Source organism: Camellia sinensis, chromosome 6 (assembly GCF_055761805.1).
Source record: "Camellia sinensis isolate YWXY chromosome 6, ASM5576180v1, whole genome shotgun sequence".
NCBI classification, from domain to species: Eukaryota; Viridiplantae; Streptophyta; class Magnoliopsida; order Ericales; family Theaceae; genus Camellia; species Camellia sinensis.
This window is the reverse complement of record NC_138966.1, coordinates 130604532-130620302: the sequence shown is the minus strand read 5'-3', so window position 1 is coordinate 130620302 and position 15771 is coordinate 130604532. Positions and strand designations below refer to the sequence as shown.

The window sequence follows — 15771 nt, the reverse complement described above, 5'->3', positions numbered from 1 at the left end:
TCTATTTTTCTATATATCAAAATCTTAAAAAACTACTCCCAAATAAAACACTCATATCTTGTGTATATGTTATTCAATCATTCTAAATATGCTTAACAAGGGGCATATTGTTTTTTTACTTTTTCTTTAACAATTGAGTGGCTGAACCAACTTATGTGCATATATTATTTGTTCTAATTGTTGATTTTTTAATTTTATTTATGTATTTATGGTAAAAGTGATGGGGTACAGCAAAGGAGAGCGAGGAATGGTAGGAGAAAGTGTTGAGGTTGCGGTATTATAGTATTTGTAATGTTTATTATTTTTTTATAAATATTTTTTCTAATCACCTTGATACGTAATTCCCCATAAATAAAAAGCAAATGTGACAATTATTATTATTATCAACTTGTTTTGTTTCATTTTTCTGAAAATAATTTTTAGAAAATTTTATTTTCTTATTTTTCGTAATTTTTTTATTTTTATTAATTTTTTAAAATATTTTAAACAATTTTTTTAATTTGTAGACACACTTAAGATAAATACACATAAAAAATATAATTTTTGTGAAAAAATATTTTAAAAATTCAATAAATACCAAAAATATAAAAAAAAAATGAAAATTTAGTATATTTTTCATTTTTTTATGTATTTTTTAATTTTTTAAAATATTTTTAATGAAATTTTTTACTTTTTAAATATATCTAAGTAAGGTATATTTAAAAAAATAAAAAAATAATTAAAATTTTAAAAATATTCACTAAAAAGAAAAAAAAATGAAAAATACAAAATTTAAATTTTAAAAAACTTAATTTAGGAAACTCAAACTAAACGCACTGAATTATTTATTTTTGGATGAATTTTCAAAATATTTTTAGCAAATAAAGAGAAAAAAATGATTCGAGTTGACTCACAGTGAACCCACCACGACCCGGACTGAGTCGATCCAGTTGCTGGAGAGATGAAGACAACCCAAACCCAATCCAATCCCTTCAAAGTAGAGAGAGAGAGAGAGAGAGAAGCATACACCCACTCAGACATGGCGAGTCTTTCCTTTTGCTCCTCTCTCATCACCACCACCACCGCATCATCCCACAATCAAACCCCAACCCTTCGTTTCTCTCAAACCAAACACCTTACTTTCCTCTCACTCACTCCTTCTCTCTCTTCCCACATGTTCAGCTTCTCCACCTCCTCTCCAAGACCACCCACATTGTCATTTGTTCCCAAAGTCTCAGAAATCGAACCAACCGTTGTCGAATCCGAAGAAGCCCAAGCTTCGCAAGTCGTAGAATCTACCAGTGAAGAAGAAGAACCCAAACGCGAGGAGGTCTTCGCAGTTGTTATGGTGAGTGCTCTGTCTTATCTCTTAATTTGGCGACACTTTATGCAAAATTTTAATTGTTTTGTGCATACCCAAGTGATAATTTTGATTGTCGTTCAAGTTTGCAGAGAAATTGTGTAGTTCTAAACCCTATTGATTATCAATTGTTAGATGTTTCTAGTGAAATTTTGGGTCATTAACCATTTTTGGAACTTTAATTTTAAAATTCAAAATTAAATGAACAAAATTTATTCTCAAATAAAGATAAAACAAGGTTATGAATCACATTTTTCTTGAAAGCGCATGATTACATTTTTTTTTTTCCTTTTTCCCCTCAAGGTTTTACATACAAGTAAAAAAGTTACACTTATCAAGAAAAATATGATTGGTTTTAACTTTAGTCTGAGAATAAAGTTTATCTGTATACTATTTATTAATTTTGAATAAAAAATCGTTAGAGCCTCATTTTTTAAAACTGTTAATTACCTTGTTAGAGTAAGTTTTAGGGTGATCTTGTCATGACCCAGATGTAAATTTTTGGTTATTTGTGTTTCAGAGTTAATTTTGTGGTTATGATACCAATTCTTGTTGTCTATGTTAGTTAAGATTATTTTGATGTTATTTGGATGTTTCTGTTGTGAGTATTATTACCTTTGTAATTGAGTAACCTTGTGCTTATTTTGATTTTTGTTTGTATAACTTATGATCTGGTATGTTGTTTTTGGTAATTTTGAGTAGATTGGGGGTCGGCAATATATTGTTTTTCCTGGACGGTATATTTACACTCAGAGGTTCAAAGATGCGAATGTCAACGATAAGGTAAAGTAAAGAATTGCCATGATTTTCTGTCTGTCTTTCCTTGTTTTTACCTCTTGTCTAGCATTAATGTGGCTTTCTTTTTCAGTTCTTTCTTGAGGATAATGCATTTAATTTAATACTAAAGTGGCCTTAACTTTGTCATTTGGATTGCTCGCCCCCTTTGGTGAAGCTTATTGGGGTTGCTTTATGTGTTTTTTTTTTTCTTCTTTACATTGCGAATCTGTTGTATAGTGTTTGGTTAAAATGTGAGGCAAAAACAACTTAAATTAGCTAAAAAAAACTGACAATTAGGAAGCTGAGGAGGGAGTGCTTTTAACTTATGGTTTCTAATTGTTTACTTTCTGCTTGAAAAAAGCTGCACCAAATGGGTTTGTTGTCTGTTTGGACCAATTGTTATTTTGCTGATTTGAGTAGCAAGGGTTATAATTTGTCCATAACTTCATTTACTATGTGCTTCCAATATTTTGGTTTTCCAAATGTTTATCATTGATTTTCTTTTGACCTTTGGAGCTGAATCAAATTTAGGAAAGCCATATTCAATCACCAATACATTTCAAGAAGTCATTCTGTCATTTGTCCATCTGTTCAAGCAATGAAAACCATTTTTCCCTCTAATGATGAACTAAGGATATGTTAATTATATAATTAGGTGATAGTAGGGTCTTCTTGAGAGATATGGATTTACTTAATTTGATTAACGAAATGGCCTTTGATAGTGCCACGTGGAGAAGAAGGATTCATGTAGCCGACTCCATTTGATGGGACTTAAGGCTTGGTTTGGTATAGTAGGGACTTTTTGGCTTTACATTCACAGAAATAACAATTTTGATAAGATAATGTGGGGTTTTCGAGAAATGGTCACTCAAAGAGTGGTTTGTGACATGAAGCAATGCCCTTTTCTGATAGGATATGCTGTTGTAACTTTTAGATAAGGGTGACTGAACTTACCTAATGTTGATAAGTTGGACCTCTACTTATTCTGCTATTGATGTAAGAAATTTTGTTTACTAGCTGCCTCTGTGGTATGTTGGATTGATCTTTCAAACTAGATGAAAATTTTCATATCCACAAATCAAACTAGGGTAGACCAGTGCTAAATTGTAAACAAATATGCCATTAGATAATAGAACAATTATTGCCATGGCAGTTTGTTTTGAAGAGGAAAATACAGTTCTATATTATGTCTTTTTTCAACATACAGCAAAACCTTATCAAACTTCATTAATGCCTTAATTATTTACCAACTAAGAGAAGGATTACTTATTCATTGGCTTTGGCACTCTGTCTGCTTGACAATAATCTGGGCTATGATCAAATTTTCTTTTCTTTGTTTCTTCATGTTCTTTTTTTAATTTTTAATTTTTTTTTGGGTTATATACATACATCCATGCCTCTACTAGAACTTGAACCCTGCACCTCCCTCATTGAGGGAAGAATAAGATACTAGTCAAGCTAATAACATGTGATATGATGTGGCCTACGGTTTACTTCCCAAAGAGGAAAGAATAATTAACGGGACTTGTGCCCTTTAGAGACATAATGGAGGCTAAAGGCACAAGCAAAGCTAGTGTGGTCCTTTTCTAATTCCTTTTTATAGGTATTGGATACCTGGATAGTTCAACAATCATGTACAATTTTGTGGCCTTCGATTAATTCTTTTAAGGAGATTTCTTAAATGGGGGAGTGGTTGTTGGAATTTTTTTTATTAATGGTCGAAATTCTTATACATGGCAGCGGTTAATGCAACATTTCTTTAACATTTTCATAGCATGGGCTTCTTTTAAATTCAACTAATGTTGATGAAGTCTTATTGTTAGGTGCCACACTTGATTGAATGGTTTCTTCATTGATGTGATGTTGAGGGTGTTATTATCTCTGAGCTTCTTTTTGTGTGGCATTGGCTACTTGGAACTAAGATTTTGTAGTTGACTATAATCTTGAAGAAGTGAACTTACTGAACACGTGCCTTATCTATTTATCCGCTGTACGATTGCATTTGGTTTTTGGCTATGTAGGTGCCACACGTGTCTTCTCTTTTGGCACCTAGATATATGGACTTGGAGTTATAAAGGGAAGATGTTTTGGAGGCTGATTTGGATTGTAGTATGAAAGAAAAGCAAATGTTAAAAAATGCAAACACACCGACATGACAATTTATAAAAAATGCGAAATCCGATACGCTTAGGACACATTAAGAATTTAGGCTATGTTTGGTGGAGCTCTAGAAATGCGCTTCCAGTCCTTGGTTTGAATGCTGTGTTTGGTTTGAGCTCTGGAAACATGATTTGACACCCACTTTTGAAAACGCGTGTATCCGGTCATCTTTCTGGTCATCCGGCTATTCGAACAGAAGAGTATTGTTTTTTTTTTTTTTTTTTTTTTTTTGTGGTGCAATTGGCACCCGTTATTTTTCTATATTGTAAATAAAAAATATTTTTGGAATTAATTTTTTTTTTTTTTTATGAGTTTTGAATAGAATTTTGAGTTGTGTGTTTGGTTATGAATTGTAAGTTTTTGAATAAAATATCATATGTCACGTCAAAAATTCCAAACTGAATTCAAAACTCTTTTCAAAACTCATAACCAAACAAATTTTCTACACTTAAATCATTATTCCAAAACTCATAAACTCAAAATACAACTCTATTCTCAAATCATAATTCCAAAACTCTACCAAACGCTACCTATATTTTTGTGGATTAATTTTATGTCAAATATATGAATAGTTTATTTTAAGGTAATGAAAAATAAGTTAATATAACACTAATTAAAATTAAAAAGTGATATATTTCATAATTTAAACATCAAGATGTCATTCCCATAATAAAACATTGAAATAGACTTGATGTATTTATCTTATAAATGTTTCAAACCATATTTAATGTGCCTAAGTTGAATTCGGAAGGATCTACAACGTTGTTACTATGAAGAGATTTATCATTTTGATTTCTCTGCAGGTTATTCTGAACAAGGTTTTATTGGTAGGCACGAAAAATAGTACTTACCTCGGGCAGCCATTGGTTCCCAATGCAACTGTACATGCTGTGATTGAGGAGCAGGTAATTCACTTTACAAATATTTTCTTCATTCAATTAGTTTGCAATTTTTATTTTTATTTTTTATTTTCATCTATTGCCTAATTTATGACATGTACCCTTTCTATTTAGGGACTGAATAAAAAAGTCACTGTCTTTAAGTACAAGAAGAAGAAAGGCTATAGAAGAAACATTGGTCACCGACAGGTATTCCATAGTTCTTCATTTGTATAAACAGTTTGGTTGGATTATTTTGACTGCACAAGTACACTTCCCACTACCTACTAAACCCCCCCCCCCCCCAAAGCTATTTCTGCCGCCACCACCCCTCCACCACCACTTTCAACACCATTGCCATTGTCACCACACGCATCACCATCATTTCACTACCACCACTAGCACAACCCTCCACTTCCACCACCATCGTGACCGCTTTCATAGGCACCACATGACTGTTGTCATAGCCGCCACCACAATCGCAACCATCACCATTACCCCTCTACCTTGACTATACCACCCCTCCATCATTGCCGCAACCACTATCCCTCCATCTCTACCACTATCGTTGCCGCCACCACTGCCACCTCACCACCACAATATAAAAATTGGAAGAGAGAATTTGAAAAAAATAAATTTCAACTTACATATCGTACATATCGAACAATTTGTTTTAGCTGAACACTTGAATTTTTATTGGACAAGTTTTTAGCTTAAAAAATTTAGCATTCAATTTTAGATATTTAATTTTTAGTTTCTGTTTTATCAAACACTACCTTATGGTTTGTATCAAAGATCTCCGTAATTTCCTACAAACATTTTCAAAAACCTAGGATTGCGTTAAATAATTAGAAACATCTTGTGCTATCGTCTTTTGCTCATTCATGTCCGTGTGATTTCCTTGTGATGAATTGTGCAGCCAAATACACGGATACGGATAATGGGCATCACAGGGTATGAAAACTCACCGGCATTGACACTTCCATAAGACTTGCATACATAGAGTTCTGACTATCTATGCTGGGCGTTGGCAGGCTTGCCTAGTGAGATTTCTTTTACTTTCCTTTCTATTTGTATGTTGTTTCTTGGAGGAGGATGTGTGATTTTGTACATGCTTCAGAAGCCTTTTCTGGTTGGTTTCACTATCTTGAGTAGATTATAATGTTCCCTTATGAGTGAAATTCCTGCTATTTTTCCTAGTCCAAGTCTCTTTTCTCCAATCGGGCAGTGTATTAATTGTTGAAATTTATTGCAGCTGGAGGCCGTTGTTTTTCTTTTCCTTTGTTCAATTGAGAACCAAAGAAATGCATCAGTTATGCCACAGTGGATTTAAGAGACAACTTTGTTGTTTTATTTATTTCATTAGTATTTGTTTTCGGCTTTCTCAATAAAATTTACCCCACTAAAGGCAATAGTGAAAGCAAAAACATTGTACCAGAAGTTGGAAAGTAGGCTGCTTTTACCTCTTGGAATTTCTACAAACCAGAAGAAATTTAGACTGTGTTTGGATTTCAAATTTGTGGGAGAAAGGATAGAAAAAGAAAATAATGAAAACCTATTTTCTCTCTTTTTTCTTTGTTTGGGTTAGGAGAATGAATATATATGAGTAAAAAAAAAATTTTTTTTTAAGTAATTATAAGAATCTGTATGTGTAAATAATTTTATTTTTCTTTCCTTTTCTTCTAGGGGAAATTATTTATAAGTTGGACCCCAAAAAAAAAAAAATTACACAAACATGGTTGCAAGTAACAGTTTTTCACTTGCACTTCTCACAAAGTTACTTGCACTCACCATGTTTTTGTCACAGTTTTTCACTTGCACTCCACCACAAAATTACTCGCAGTCTGCACATTTTTGTATTCCCTCTATGTTTTTGTAATTTCTTTTTCTGCTTCGCTGTTTAGTAAATCCCCCTTTCTGCTACCATTGATGAGTCATGCAATCTTAAATCTTCAACGGTACAAGTATAATTTTTGTTGGAGTTGTGCAATAAACTGAAGCCTTGTTTGGCAACTTCACTTTTTAGCCTAAAAGCCAAAAGTGATATCAGAATATACTAATTTTTTTACATCATATTTTAGTTAAAAAATCAAAAAGTTACTAAAAAAATCTGTTTCCAAACGAGGCCTTAGTTACACAGCATACAGTATCAATTGTGTACCCAAGTTTGGTCACCATAACATTACTAAAATGAGAACACACATTTTCAATAATCTAAGCAACACAGAGGTGCAAGTTCTCTTCAACCCATTATACAGATCATCTTTCCCAAACCAAGCCATGACATAAATGGATTATAAGAGTGAAGAAACAGATTATACCAAATCTAACAAAGCTAAATATTATAAATAAACTGTATTCTTCTAGAGAAGTGACAGATTGGCTGAGATGATAAGCCACTTTGTATAGCTGCTACAATCAACATTTTATACTAACACAATCTAGGTTTTCTTCTGGCCCCAAGTTGTAGATAATCCCAACAGACGCTGATTGACATAAAGAAACAAATAATGCATGAATACTCTCTTCTTTTTGTTGCTTCAACAGTGCGAGTAATCAAACCTTGAAGCAAAGAACCTGTTGCCTGCTAAGGAAATTGTTCCTCAATTCCTTCGCAGGTCCTACAATGTGCAAATAACAGATGGCAGTAGCTATCATCATTCCTGTAATTCGAGTATAGGAGGATCTTGCCAACAACTTATTCATATACGCGCTTTCTCTTTAGAAGAGTAGGAACTATGACAACAGATCCAATAAGGAAAAGAACAGACAATGTTTTAAAATCGTATAGATCTTTGACCGACTTCAAATCCCCAAGAGCAAGGCCTGCCTGATGATAATGAAACAGCAGCAAGAATTAGGTGATAGTGCCACATGAACAAATGAAGCTTCATAATTCATAATTCATGATCAACATTACAAAACAGTTTAAACATCCCAAAAAAGTAAATATCTATCATGCTGTATTACTATTGTAAAATGCTAAATTTTGCCACGAGTTTAAATGATTTTAATGTTCTACCATCTCTACTTTGTAAAGCTTTGAAATTATTCCTTACAATTATTCCCATATCAGAATGTTGTGTTGTGCTTACCTCTGGATCTAAAACAAGTTTCATCTTGTTATATCCACATTTCAGATTTACAGTATTTGATTTTATAAAGCTTTTGAGTCTTATGTAATCTGATTATCTTATTACAACAAACAATTCCCCCGCTAAGAGGCAAGATATTGTATAAGTTTTGAACCCATGCTTATATTTCAAATATTTTATAATCAAATAAAGCACAAGGAGCTCAAGAAAGGCTTTGAATTTGTTCTGAAATACTTAAATTTCAGTTTCTATCAGTGGTGCCATGGACTGTCTTTAGGAGCTAAGCTTCAATCCAGTTATGGTTTTTTTGTTGTTGGTTATGAGTTAATATCATGATTTTTATGTTACAAATTGTAACTTATGATATATTGGTGCTTTCTTTACTTAGTTAACAATTTTTTAACTAGAAAACAGCAACATAAAACATCATTTTCCCCCAACTAAAGTTCAACTACCAATTAGGAATGGCATCGGGGTGGGGCGGGGACAAGTTTGTAGTGCCCCAAATCATATCAGGGGCAAGCCAAATCGGTGGGTGTAGGATGGGAACAAGTTAATTTTGCAACCTTAGGAATGACGGTACTAATAAAAGTAAGAGATGATATGGCAGATTACAGATAATGGTTTGATAAGGATGAAAGTTAGAAGATGCAAGATAAGAAACAAAGTGAAAATGAGAGTCAAGTGTAATATTTTGGTGTTTTAATCTCACTACATTTAAGAAAATTGAATCATATATATATAGAAATTTAATAAATATAATCATTAAAAAATTACATGTCAAATAGTTAATTACAACCACTATATACTATTGTCACTTATTCTCTTGGGTTGAGAGTGTCTGACATGTCCAACATGCATAGTCTCTGAATCCAATTAGGAGGAAGAAACATATTAACTAAAAAAAAAAAAACCAGCCACTATCATAGCAAGATGAAGTTTTCATATCATATAAAAACAGTGATGATGAAAGTTACTTTCTCTATAAAACAGTAAGAATAGCAATTATGAAAATGACAAAAAGCATACTTACTCTCACAGTAATATAAGAGGCTGGAATAAGACCAATTATTGTCGCTAGCAAGAAAACATGAAATGGTATATCCACAATCGGAGATGCCAAGTTGATGAAAAGGTTTGGCAAGGAGGGTGTTATCCTCAAAAAAAGCATGTAATTCAGCAACTTTTCCCTACGTTTTGCTATCTGAATTCACAATGTTTGAGGTTAGTATGGTTACCAGTAATCGAAGACACTATACATTTTTTTAAACAAAAATGGCACATGTAATACAACTGTCTCACAAAAGAAGATAAATAAATGACTCTGAAAAAATACCTCTCCCTGGAAATATCTCAACTTTTCAGGCCACAACCAGTTAACTACAGGCCTTCCAATTAACTTAGACAGAAAAAAGCAGGATGATGCTCCAGCTGTTGCATTAAAGACAACCAAGAAAAGGCCTCGGACAACACCAAAAAGTGCTCCAGCCAGCAATGACATGAAAATGGTGCCAGGAATCATAAATGTCTGCATGAATATGTAAATTGAGCAGTAACCCAGAATGAATTTTGCTGGGTAAGAATTAGCATATCTTGCAAGGTGATCTCTGAAACAAAACCCAAAAGAATATTCATACAGAGAAAGCATGCTGGAAGTTCAACATGATCACAATAGACATTAGAATTAAGGAACTGATCATTCATTATTTATTATTTGTAACTATTATTTAGCGGAGAACCCATATTGCATCTTCTGTAATGCATGTTGAACACTCTATCACATCCTCTACTGTCTTCTCAAGGATCTAATCTAAGAACTAAACATTCTAGTTAGTTGGATTACATTGTAGAGTACTCAGATGAGAAGATGTTAATTAATCACTGAAAATAACAAAATAAATAAAGGATAGTGAAAAACAACCTTCAAAAATTCAAAAAAGAATAAATATTGGATAATGACATAAGGCACAATATTTCTTGCATGTGGCATGAAAAAATCAGGAATCAGGACCCAACTAAATTGGATCCTCAATGAATTGAATAAAAAATTAGTAATCAAGTTATAACTTCTGAGCTCCTGATCAATATTATGAGGTGGTGTAAATTCTTCCAAAGATCGTTTTATTATTGGCCATAAGAATCCTCATGGTGAGATTTCATTAAAAATATAAAGTACCAATAATTTTAAAAAGATTCCCATATCATCAATGCATATACATAACCTTCATACGCCCCAAAGAAGGCAGGCTTCTCTTCCAAATATCATTGCATTATTTAGCATTGGTAGCACAGGGCATTTCATACTTTTCAAGGACACAACATGATGCAGGCAAATTCACAAGAAATTACCTATAAAAAAGTATAATCCAACTAAATGTTTTTTGATGGATGAGAAAGATCCTCCATGTATGATGATTACCATGATCCTGCATGTGTTTTGTGCATATCTCACTGGTGGATGCTCAATTGGCTCTTAAGCTAGCTATGTACTCTTTAACCATTTTGGTAGCTCACCATATGTATTCCATGATCCCTATCCAGATCAAGCTATTGGCTATGGTTACACAACTGTACATTTTCGGCCATAGTTGACCTTTTGAATTCAGGAAGATAGCCATTTTGTACCAGGTCAATGCGCTGGCAGAATTCTGCTTCAAAAAGGTATGTATATCGGTATCTGAAAATATATCTTGGGGTTTCCCTAAAACACTCATTGTATCATTATGAATATACAAACCAAAATTGGATGAAAATCCAGTAATTAGCTAAATCTCCAGTAGGATTCTTCCAACCAAATTACTATCATTGACAGATTTCAACTAAGCATACAAGCCAGAGCTGGTGGGAGCATCAAAACCTAAAATTTAAAATCACAGAACCAAACTCTATAGACACCATATATACGTAAACAGACAATCAGATACAAATTCAATAAATTTTGTAGTCTTCACAGCTCAATCATTCTATGCAAACCCAAAGGATATATATATATATATATATATATATCACAATAAAATAACAAATTATTGCAAAAAAAAAAAAACCCAAAATTTACGAATTTTGTATGCACAATTGGAGCTAAAAAAACATACTTGAGGGCTCGAAGATCGGAAACTGTGCGGGGAAACTTAAGTTTACCATACTCCGCAGCTGGCATTGTCATAAAAATGAAGAAGAGCGCCATCGAGAAGATAAAAAACACGGCTAGAGCTGCGGCGAATTCCCACCGACTCAGCGGAAACTTTCCGTCCAATTTTGTGCCGATTGGCTTCTTACTCGTCGGCGAGTCCTCTCCATTCTCTTCGTCCCTCAATCCCCCAACTTCCACCACCAAGTTCCTCGGTGCAGCCATCGAGAACACGTTGGGCTAGCAACGAGAAAGCTTAATCCTCATTTAGGGCAGTCAACGCCATTGACAAGCTATGCTTGATCACAATTGATCATGAAAACAACCCTAGTTTTAATATGAATGTTGACTTTGAATGGCTTCGATGAAGCACATCGCATTGACCGCAATTTGGTTCGGAAGATGCGATTAAAACCCTAGAATCTGCAGATCGGGGAAAAAAATTTGAAATTGAGGAGGTTGAATATAGAATGCTATTGTGCGTGTTTGTACTAAGAGAAGAGGGTGGATCGATTAAACCGTGTTGTGTTTTGTTTTGATTTGGGGATTTTTTTAGATAGAGAAAGATGTGAGAGCGAGAGTCAAAGGTACGGGTATTCAATGCCATGCACTATATTTCATACATCACTCAATTCATATATTACTCTTTATTTTACCTGAATAAGCTGTTTGAAAAACATCTCAAGGCTCTCCAAATATAATTTTTGAATTGAGTTTTTTGGATTAAATTTTTTAAAAATTAAATTTTTTATTTTTTTTATATTTTTTTGTTTTTAGTGAATTTTTTAAAATTTTAAATATATTTTTTATTTTTTTAGATGTACCTTACTTAGATGTATCCAAAAAATAAAAAATTTGTGAAAAAATATTTTAAAAAATTAATAAATACATAAAAATACAAAAAATTTACTGAATTCTCGTATTTTTTTTATATTTTTGGTATTTAGTGAATTTTTAAAAGGTTTTTTTCAAATTTTTTTTACTTTTTATATATATTTATGTTAGGTATGTTTAAAAATTAAAAAAATTACTTAAAATATTAAAAAAATCAATAAAAACAAAAAAACACGAAAAATAAAAAAATAGAATTTCTGAAAAGTATTTTTGAAAAATGATAACCAAGCACGGTGAATAGTGTTGAAATTTTTTGTTAAAATAGTTATTATAAAAATATTTTCAAAATACTCTTTAAATGAGTCGGATTAGTTATTGTAGTTAATATTATTATATTTTAATTATTTCAATGAGTTTATTATTATAATAGTTATTTTAATAAATTTTTTTAAAATTAACTATATTTGAAAAGTCTTAGGAGACTCTTTAAACAATTTGTGTTAATAAATAGATAAAATAAAGAGTAATGTTAGAGTACATAGATTAAAAAAAAAATAGATAAAATAAATAATTATTTTTATTTATAGTTTAACTAATAAAAAATAAAAAGTATGATTGAAATTAATGAAATACTCTAGTAGTTAGCATATTAGAGTGACTAAAATTTAAAGAACTCATATATAATTTTAAAAATAAGAAATTAGTGGACAAAACATAAAATAAATTAATGTCACGTCGTGTTTCAGTTATGAGTGGAGATAGCAATTGGATGGCTTTTTCTTATGTCATGTGCTTCTCATTTTTTTTTATTTAAAATTAAAAAAAATTTAAATAAACGGGAAGAGTGAGAATTGAATTTGGGCTTATTTTTTTTTTAAAAATAAATTAAATGAAAAATGAGTGAGAGCACTAATTAATGCTATTGATAGTGGGTCCCACCATGAATGATTTGATGTTTTGACCTTGGTATTGTATTTTTTGATGTTTTGACCTTGGTATTGTATTTTTTTTCTTTTTTTATTGAGTGCCATGTTATTAGTGGTCTTTTTAGAATTCCAAAATTAGTGGTCTCTATCATTGTTGAAATTAAATTGATGGGATGAATGAGACTTGAACATTAAACATTGAGTCTAAGGATTTTATTTATATATTTTTGAGTGCTGTTATTAGCACTCATTAATTATTTTGGATCCTTTATTTTTTTGAACTCTCATTTATAAATTGTAAAAGCTTTAAAAAAAATTTCTTCCCTCAAATAATATCAAAATTATCATTGTAAAAATATACCGCCACCAATTCAAATGCACACCCCCACTAGGGCTGCAAACGAACCGAGCCGAACCGAGTTTTGCTGAGTTCGAGCTCGGCTCGTTTACTTATTGAGCTCGTTTATTGAGCTCGAGCTCGGCTCGTTAATTTTAATGAAATTTGAGCTCGGCTCGGCTCGATAAATTTCTTTAAATATTATTTATATTATTTAAATATAAATATTTAAATAAAAAATATTATTTATATTACTTAATAAATAAAAAATGTATTTATATTATTATTTTTATATATATTTAATATATAAATAATATATTTATTATATAATTTAAATAAAGATAAACGAGCTGAGTTTATGTGAGCTCGAGCTCGGCTCGTTTACTAAACGAGCCGAGCCGAGCCCTTAACGAGCCGAGCCGAGCTTGTTCATGAATAGCTCGGTTCATTTGCAGCCCTAACCCCCACACACCCCTCATATCCCAAAAAGTCTCTTTTCCAAAACTCACGATGGTGAAACCTCCCAAAACTAGTGAAAAAAATTTGTGGTGATTAAGAAGTTTTTTTTTCTCTAATTCATTACGAGATTTGCCAATCTGTTTGATTTTTTTTTTCCTATTACCTTTTTTCATACACATAACACAATTCACTTTCATGCTTCTCTGGTTGATTTTTTATCATTCATTCATGGCCTCACTGTACTTGTGTGCTCTCTATGTGAGTAAAACTAGGCAGTATTTCACCCACCGATTAACTCCTCGATCAATCGGTCGGTCGAATGCCCAAGAGTGGTCCAACTTCCTTTGTTTGCCTACTTTTGCTTCTACTTCGATTATATGTTCCCAAACAAATAAGAAATGTTCAGCTACCTGTTCCTGAACAAATAAACAACGTTCGAGTCTGTGTTCCTGAATTTCGATCATATGTTTGGGAGTTCAGTTCTGAAAAAATGACGAATAATTTTAATTTTTTTTTTCTATTTTTTAAAGAAATTTATCTTTATAATGCCAATCTCTTCTAATTTAAGAATACCATCAAAGCTATAATCCTCTTATGAGCTTTTATTGTTGTACTCTTCTCGTCTTATGGAATTGTGGTTGCCGGAAAAAATTTCACTCATTTGTTATTGCCGGAAAAGTGTATATAATCAAATGGTTGTCATCGTTACCGTCGGAATATTATCGTAAAAGGATTTTCAAATTTTTGAGAGTGGGTAGGTTTTGAATATGGGATTTTGGGAAGATGGATGGGTGGTGATGGAGGTGCTCTCATAAACCCTAACTCATAATGTAGTGGATGTGTGGCTTAATTGTGAGATAGGATACCCCAAAATTATTGATGTCATTTTTGATAATTTCATTTGAGATTATTATTGTAATAAATTGTCACGACCCAAATCCAGTCTTATAGGTTTAGTATCGTAACCGGCTAGTAATCCGTAGATTACCAAAGGCCTTTTAAATAGAAATCAATTTGCTAGGGGCTAGCAAAAGCAACTAATAAATATACAATGTCCATTGAGCTGTGCAGACATATATGGAACAAAAAAAATTTAAACTTTATATACATATATCATACATCACCCTCACGTCATCACATTTATACAAATAAGACAAAAATGGAACTTAGCTCTATTTACAGAATACACAAAAACTTAAACTTTAATCACATAGCTATGACCACTTGACATATCTGGAACCTCCGCGAGAGGCATATAGGTTGGCTAACAAGACAGAGTCCAAGCAAAAGCTCTAGGCCTGGTCACGCACCTGATCACCTATATACATAAATAATATAGTGAGCTGGAACCTAGTGCATAACAACAGAGTAAAGGTTTTGATGAATGATGTCCATAATAGATTCATAAATCATAGTTCAGAAACAGATTCTTATACATATTCAGATTTGTAAACAATTATACGTGGTACATCCATTAACTAACAGATCAGATTGGTCATAAAGACCTACGTGCAGATCATATAGTTGATTATGCATAATCAGTTCCATGAATGGAACCTACGTGAAACCCTGGTACTAGGTAACAGATAATAGATAACAGATATTAGATATCAGATACAGATGCTACGGATGCCACAAATACATTTCAGAAATTGGACAATCATTCATTCTAATTAGAAAATAACATTTCAGAAAATAGAGTTCAATGTATAATCAGAAAATATATATAATCAAATATATCTTTACAAAGTTGTTACTCACTGGGCTCCAGTTCACTGTATTATTTATGTATGTAGATGATCAAGCGTGTGACCAAGCCTAGAGCTTTTGCTTGGACTC

At 32.2% G+C, this 15771-nt stretch overlaps 2 protein-coding genes across 4 annotated transcripts; one reads left to right on the top strand and one right to left on the bottom strand.

Annotated features, from left to right (window-relative positions):
- Positions 1-964: 964 nt before the first annotated feature.
- On the top strand, positions 965-10076 carry RPL21C (Ribosomal protein L21). Of its 3 annotated transcripts, none has more exons than XR_014333051.1 (6): positions 965-1327; positions 2042-2122; positions 5080-5181; positions 5290-5364; positions 6074-6197; positions 9615-10076. XR_014333051.1 is itself a non-coding variant. In XM_082874754.1 (5 exons), exons 1-5 carry the CDS (start codon positions 1019-1021, stop codon positions 6140-6142), a joined length of 636 nt encoding a protein of 211 aa, XP_082730880.1. In that variant the 5' UTR covers positions 966-1018; the 3' UTR covers positions 6143-6494. The 3 variants fall into 3 exon arrangements, 1 of the variants encoding a protein (XP_082730880.1); XR_014333050.1 differs by lacking the exon at positions 9615-10076 and adding an exon at positions 6410-6494; XM_082874754.1 differs by lacking the exon at positions 9615-10076 and having other exon boundaries at positions 966-1327; positions 6074-6494.
- LOC145792889 (putative membrane protein At4g09580) lies at positions 7419-12078 on the bottom strand. The gene is made up of 4 exons (XM_082874753.1): positions 11342-12078; positions 9586-9856; positions 9283-9453; positions 7419-7984 (listed from the first exon to the last, which is right to left on the bottom strand). The coding sequence occupies exons 1-4, from the start codon at positions 11599-11601 to the stop codon at positions 7853-7855; spliced, it is 834 nt and encodes a 277-aa protein (XP_082730879.1). The 5' UTR covers positions 11602-12078; the 3' UTR covers positions 7419-7852.
- Positions 12079-15771: the final 3693 nt, after the last annotated feature.

Bases quoted from the DNA above. Each gene is read 5' to 3' on its own strand.
- LOC145792889 (XM_082874753.1), bottom strand. From the start codon at position 11,601: ATGGCTGCACCGAGGAACTTGGTGGTGGAAGTTGGGGGATTGAGGGAC. The intron at 9,454-9,585 runs GTATTTTTTCAG...TTGTGAATTCAG, and splicing joins TGAGATATTTCCAGGGAGAG to ATAGCAAAACGTAGGGAAAA. The intron at 7,985-9,282 runs GTAAGTATGCTT...CATTATCATCAG, and splicing joins CCTCTTATATTACTGTGAGA to GCAGGCCTTGCTCTTGGGGA.
- RPL21C (XM_082874754.1), top strand. From the start codon at position 1,019: ATGGCGAGTCTTTCCTTTTGCTCCTCTCTCATCACCACCACCACCGCA. The intron at 5,182-5,289 runs GTAATTCACTTT...CTTTCTATTTAG, and splicing joins ATGCTGTGATTGAGGAGCAG to GGACTGAATAAAAAAGTCAC. The intron at 5,365-6,073 runs GTATTCCATAGT...TGAATTGTGCAG, and splicing joins GAAACATTGGTCACCGACAG to CCAAATACACGGATACGGAT.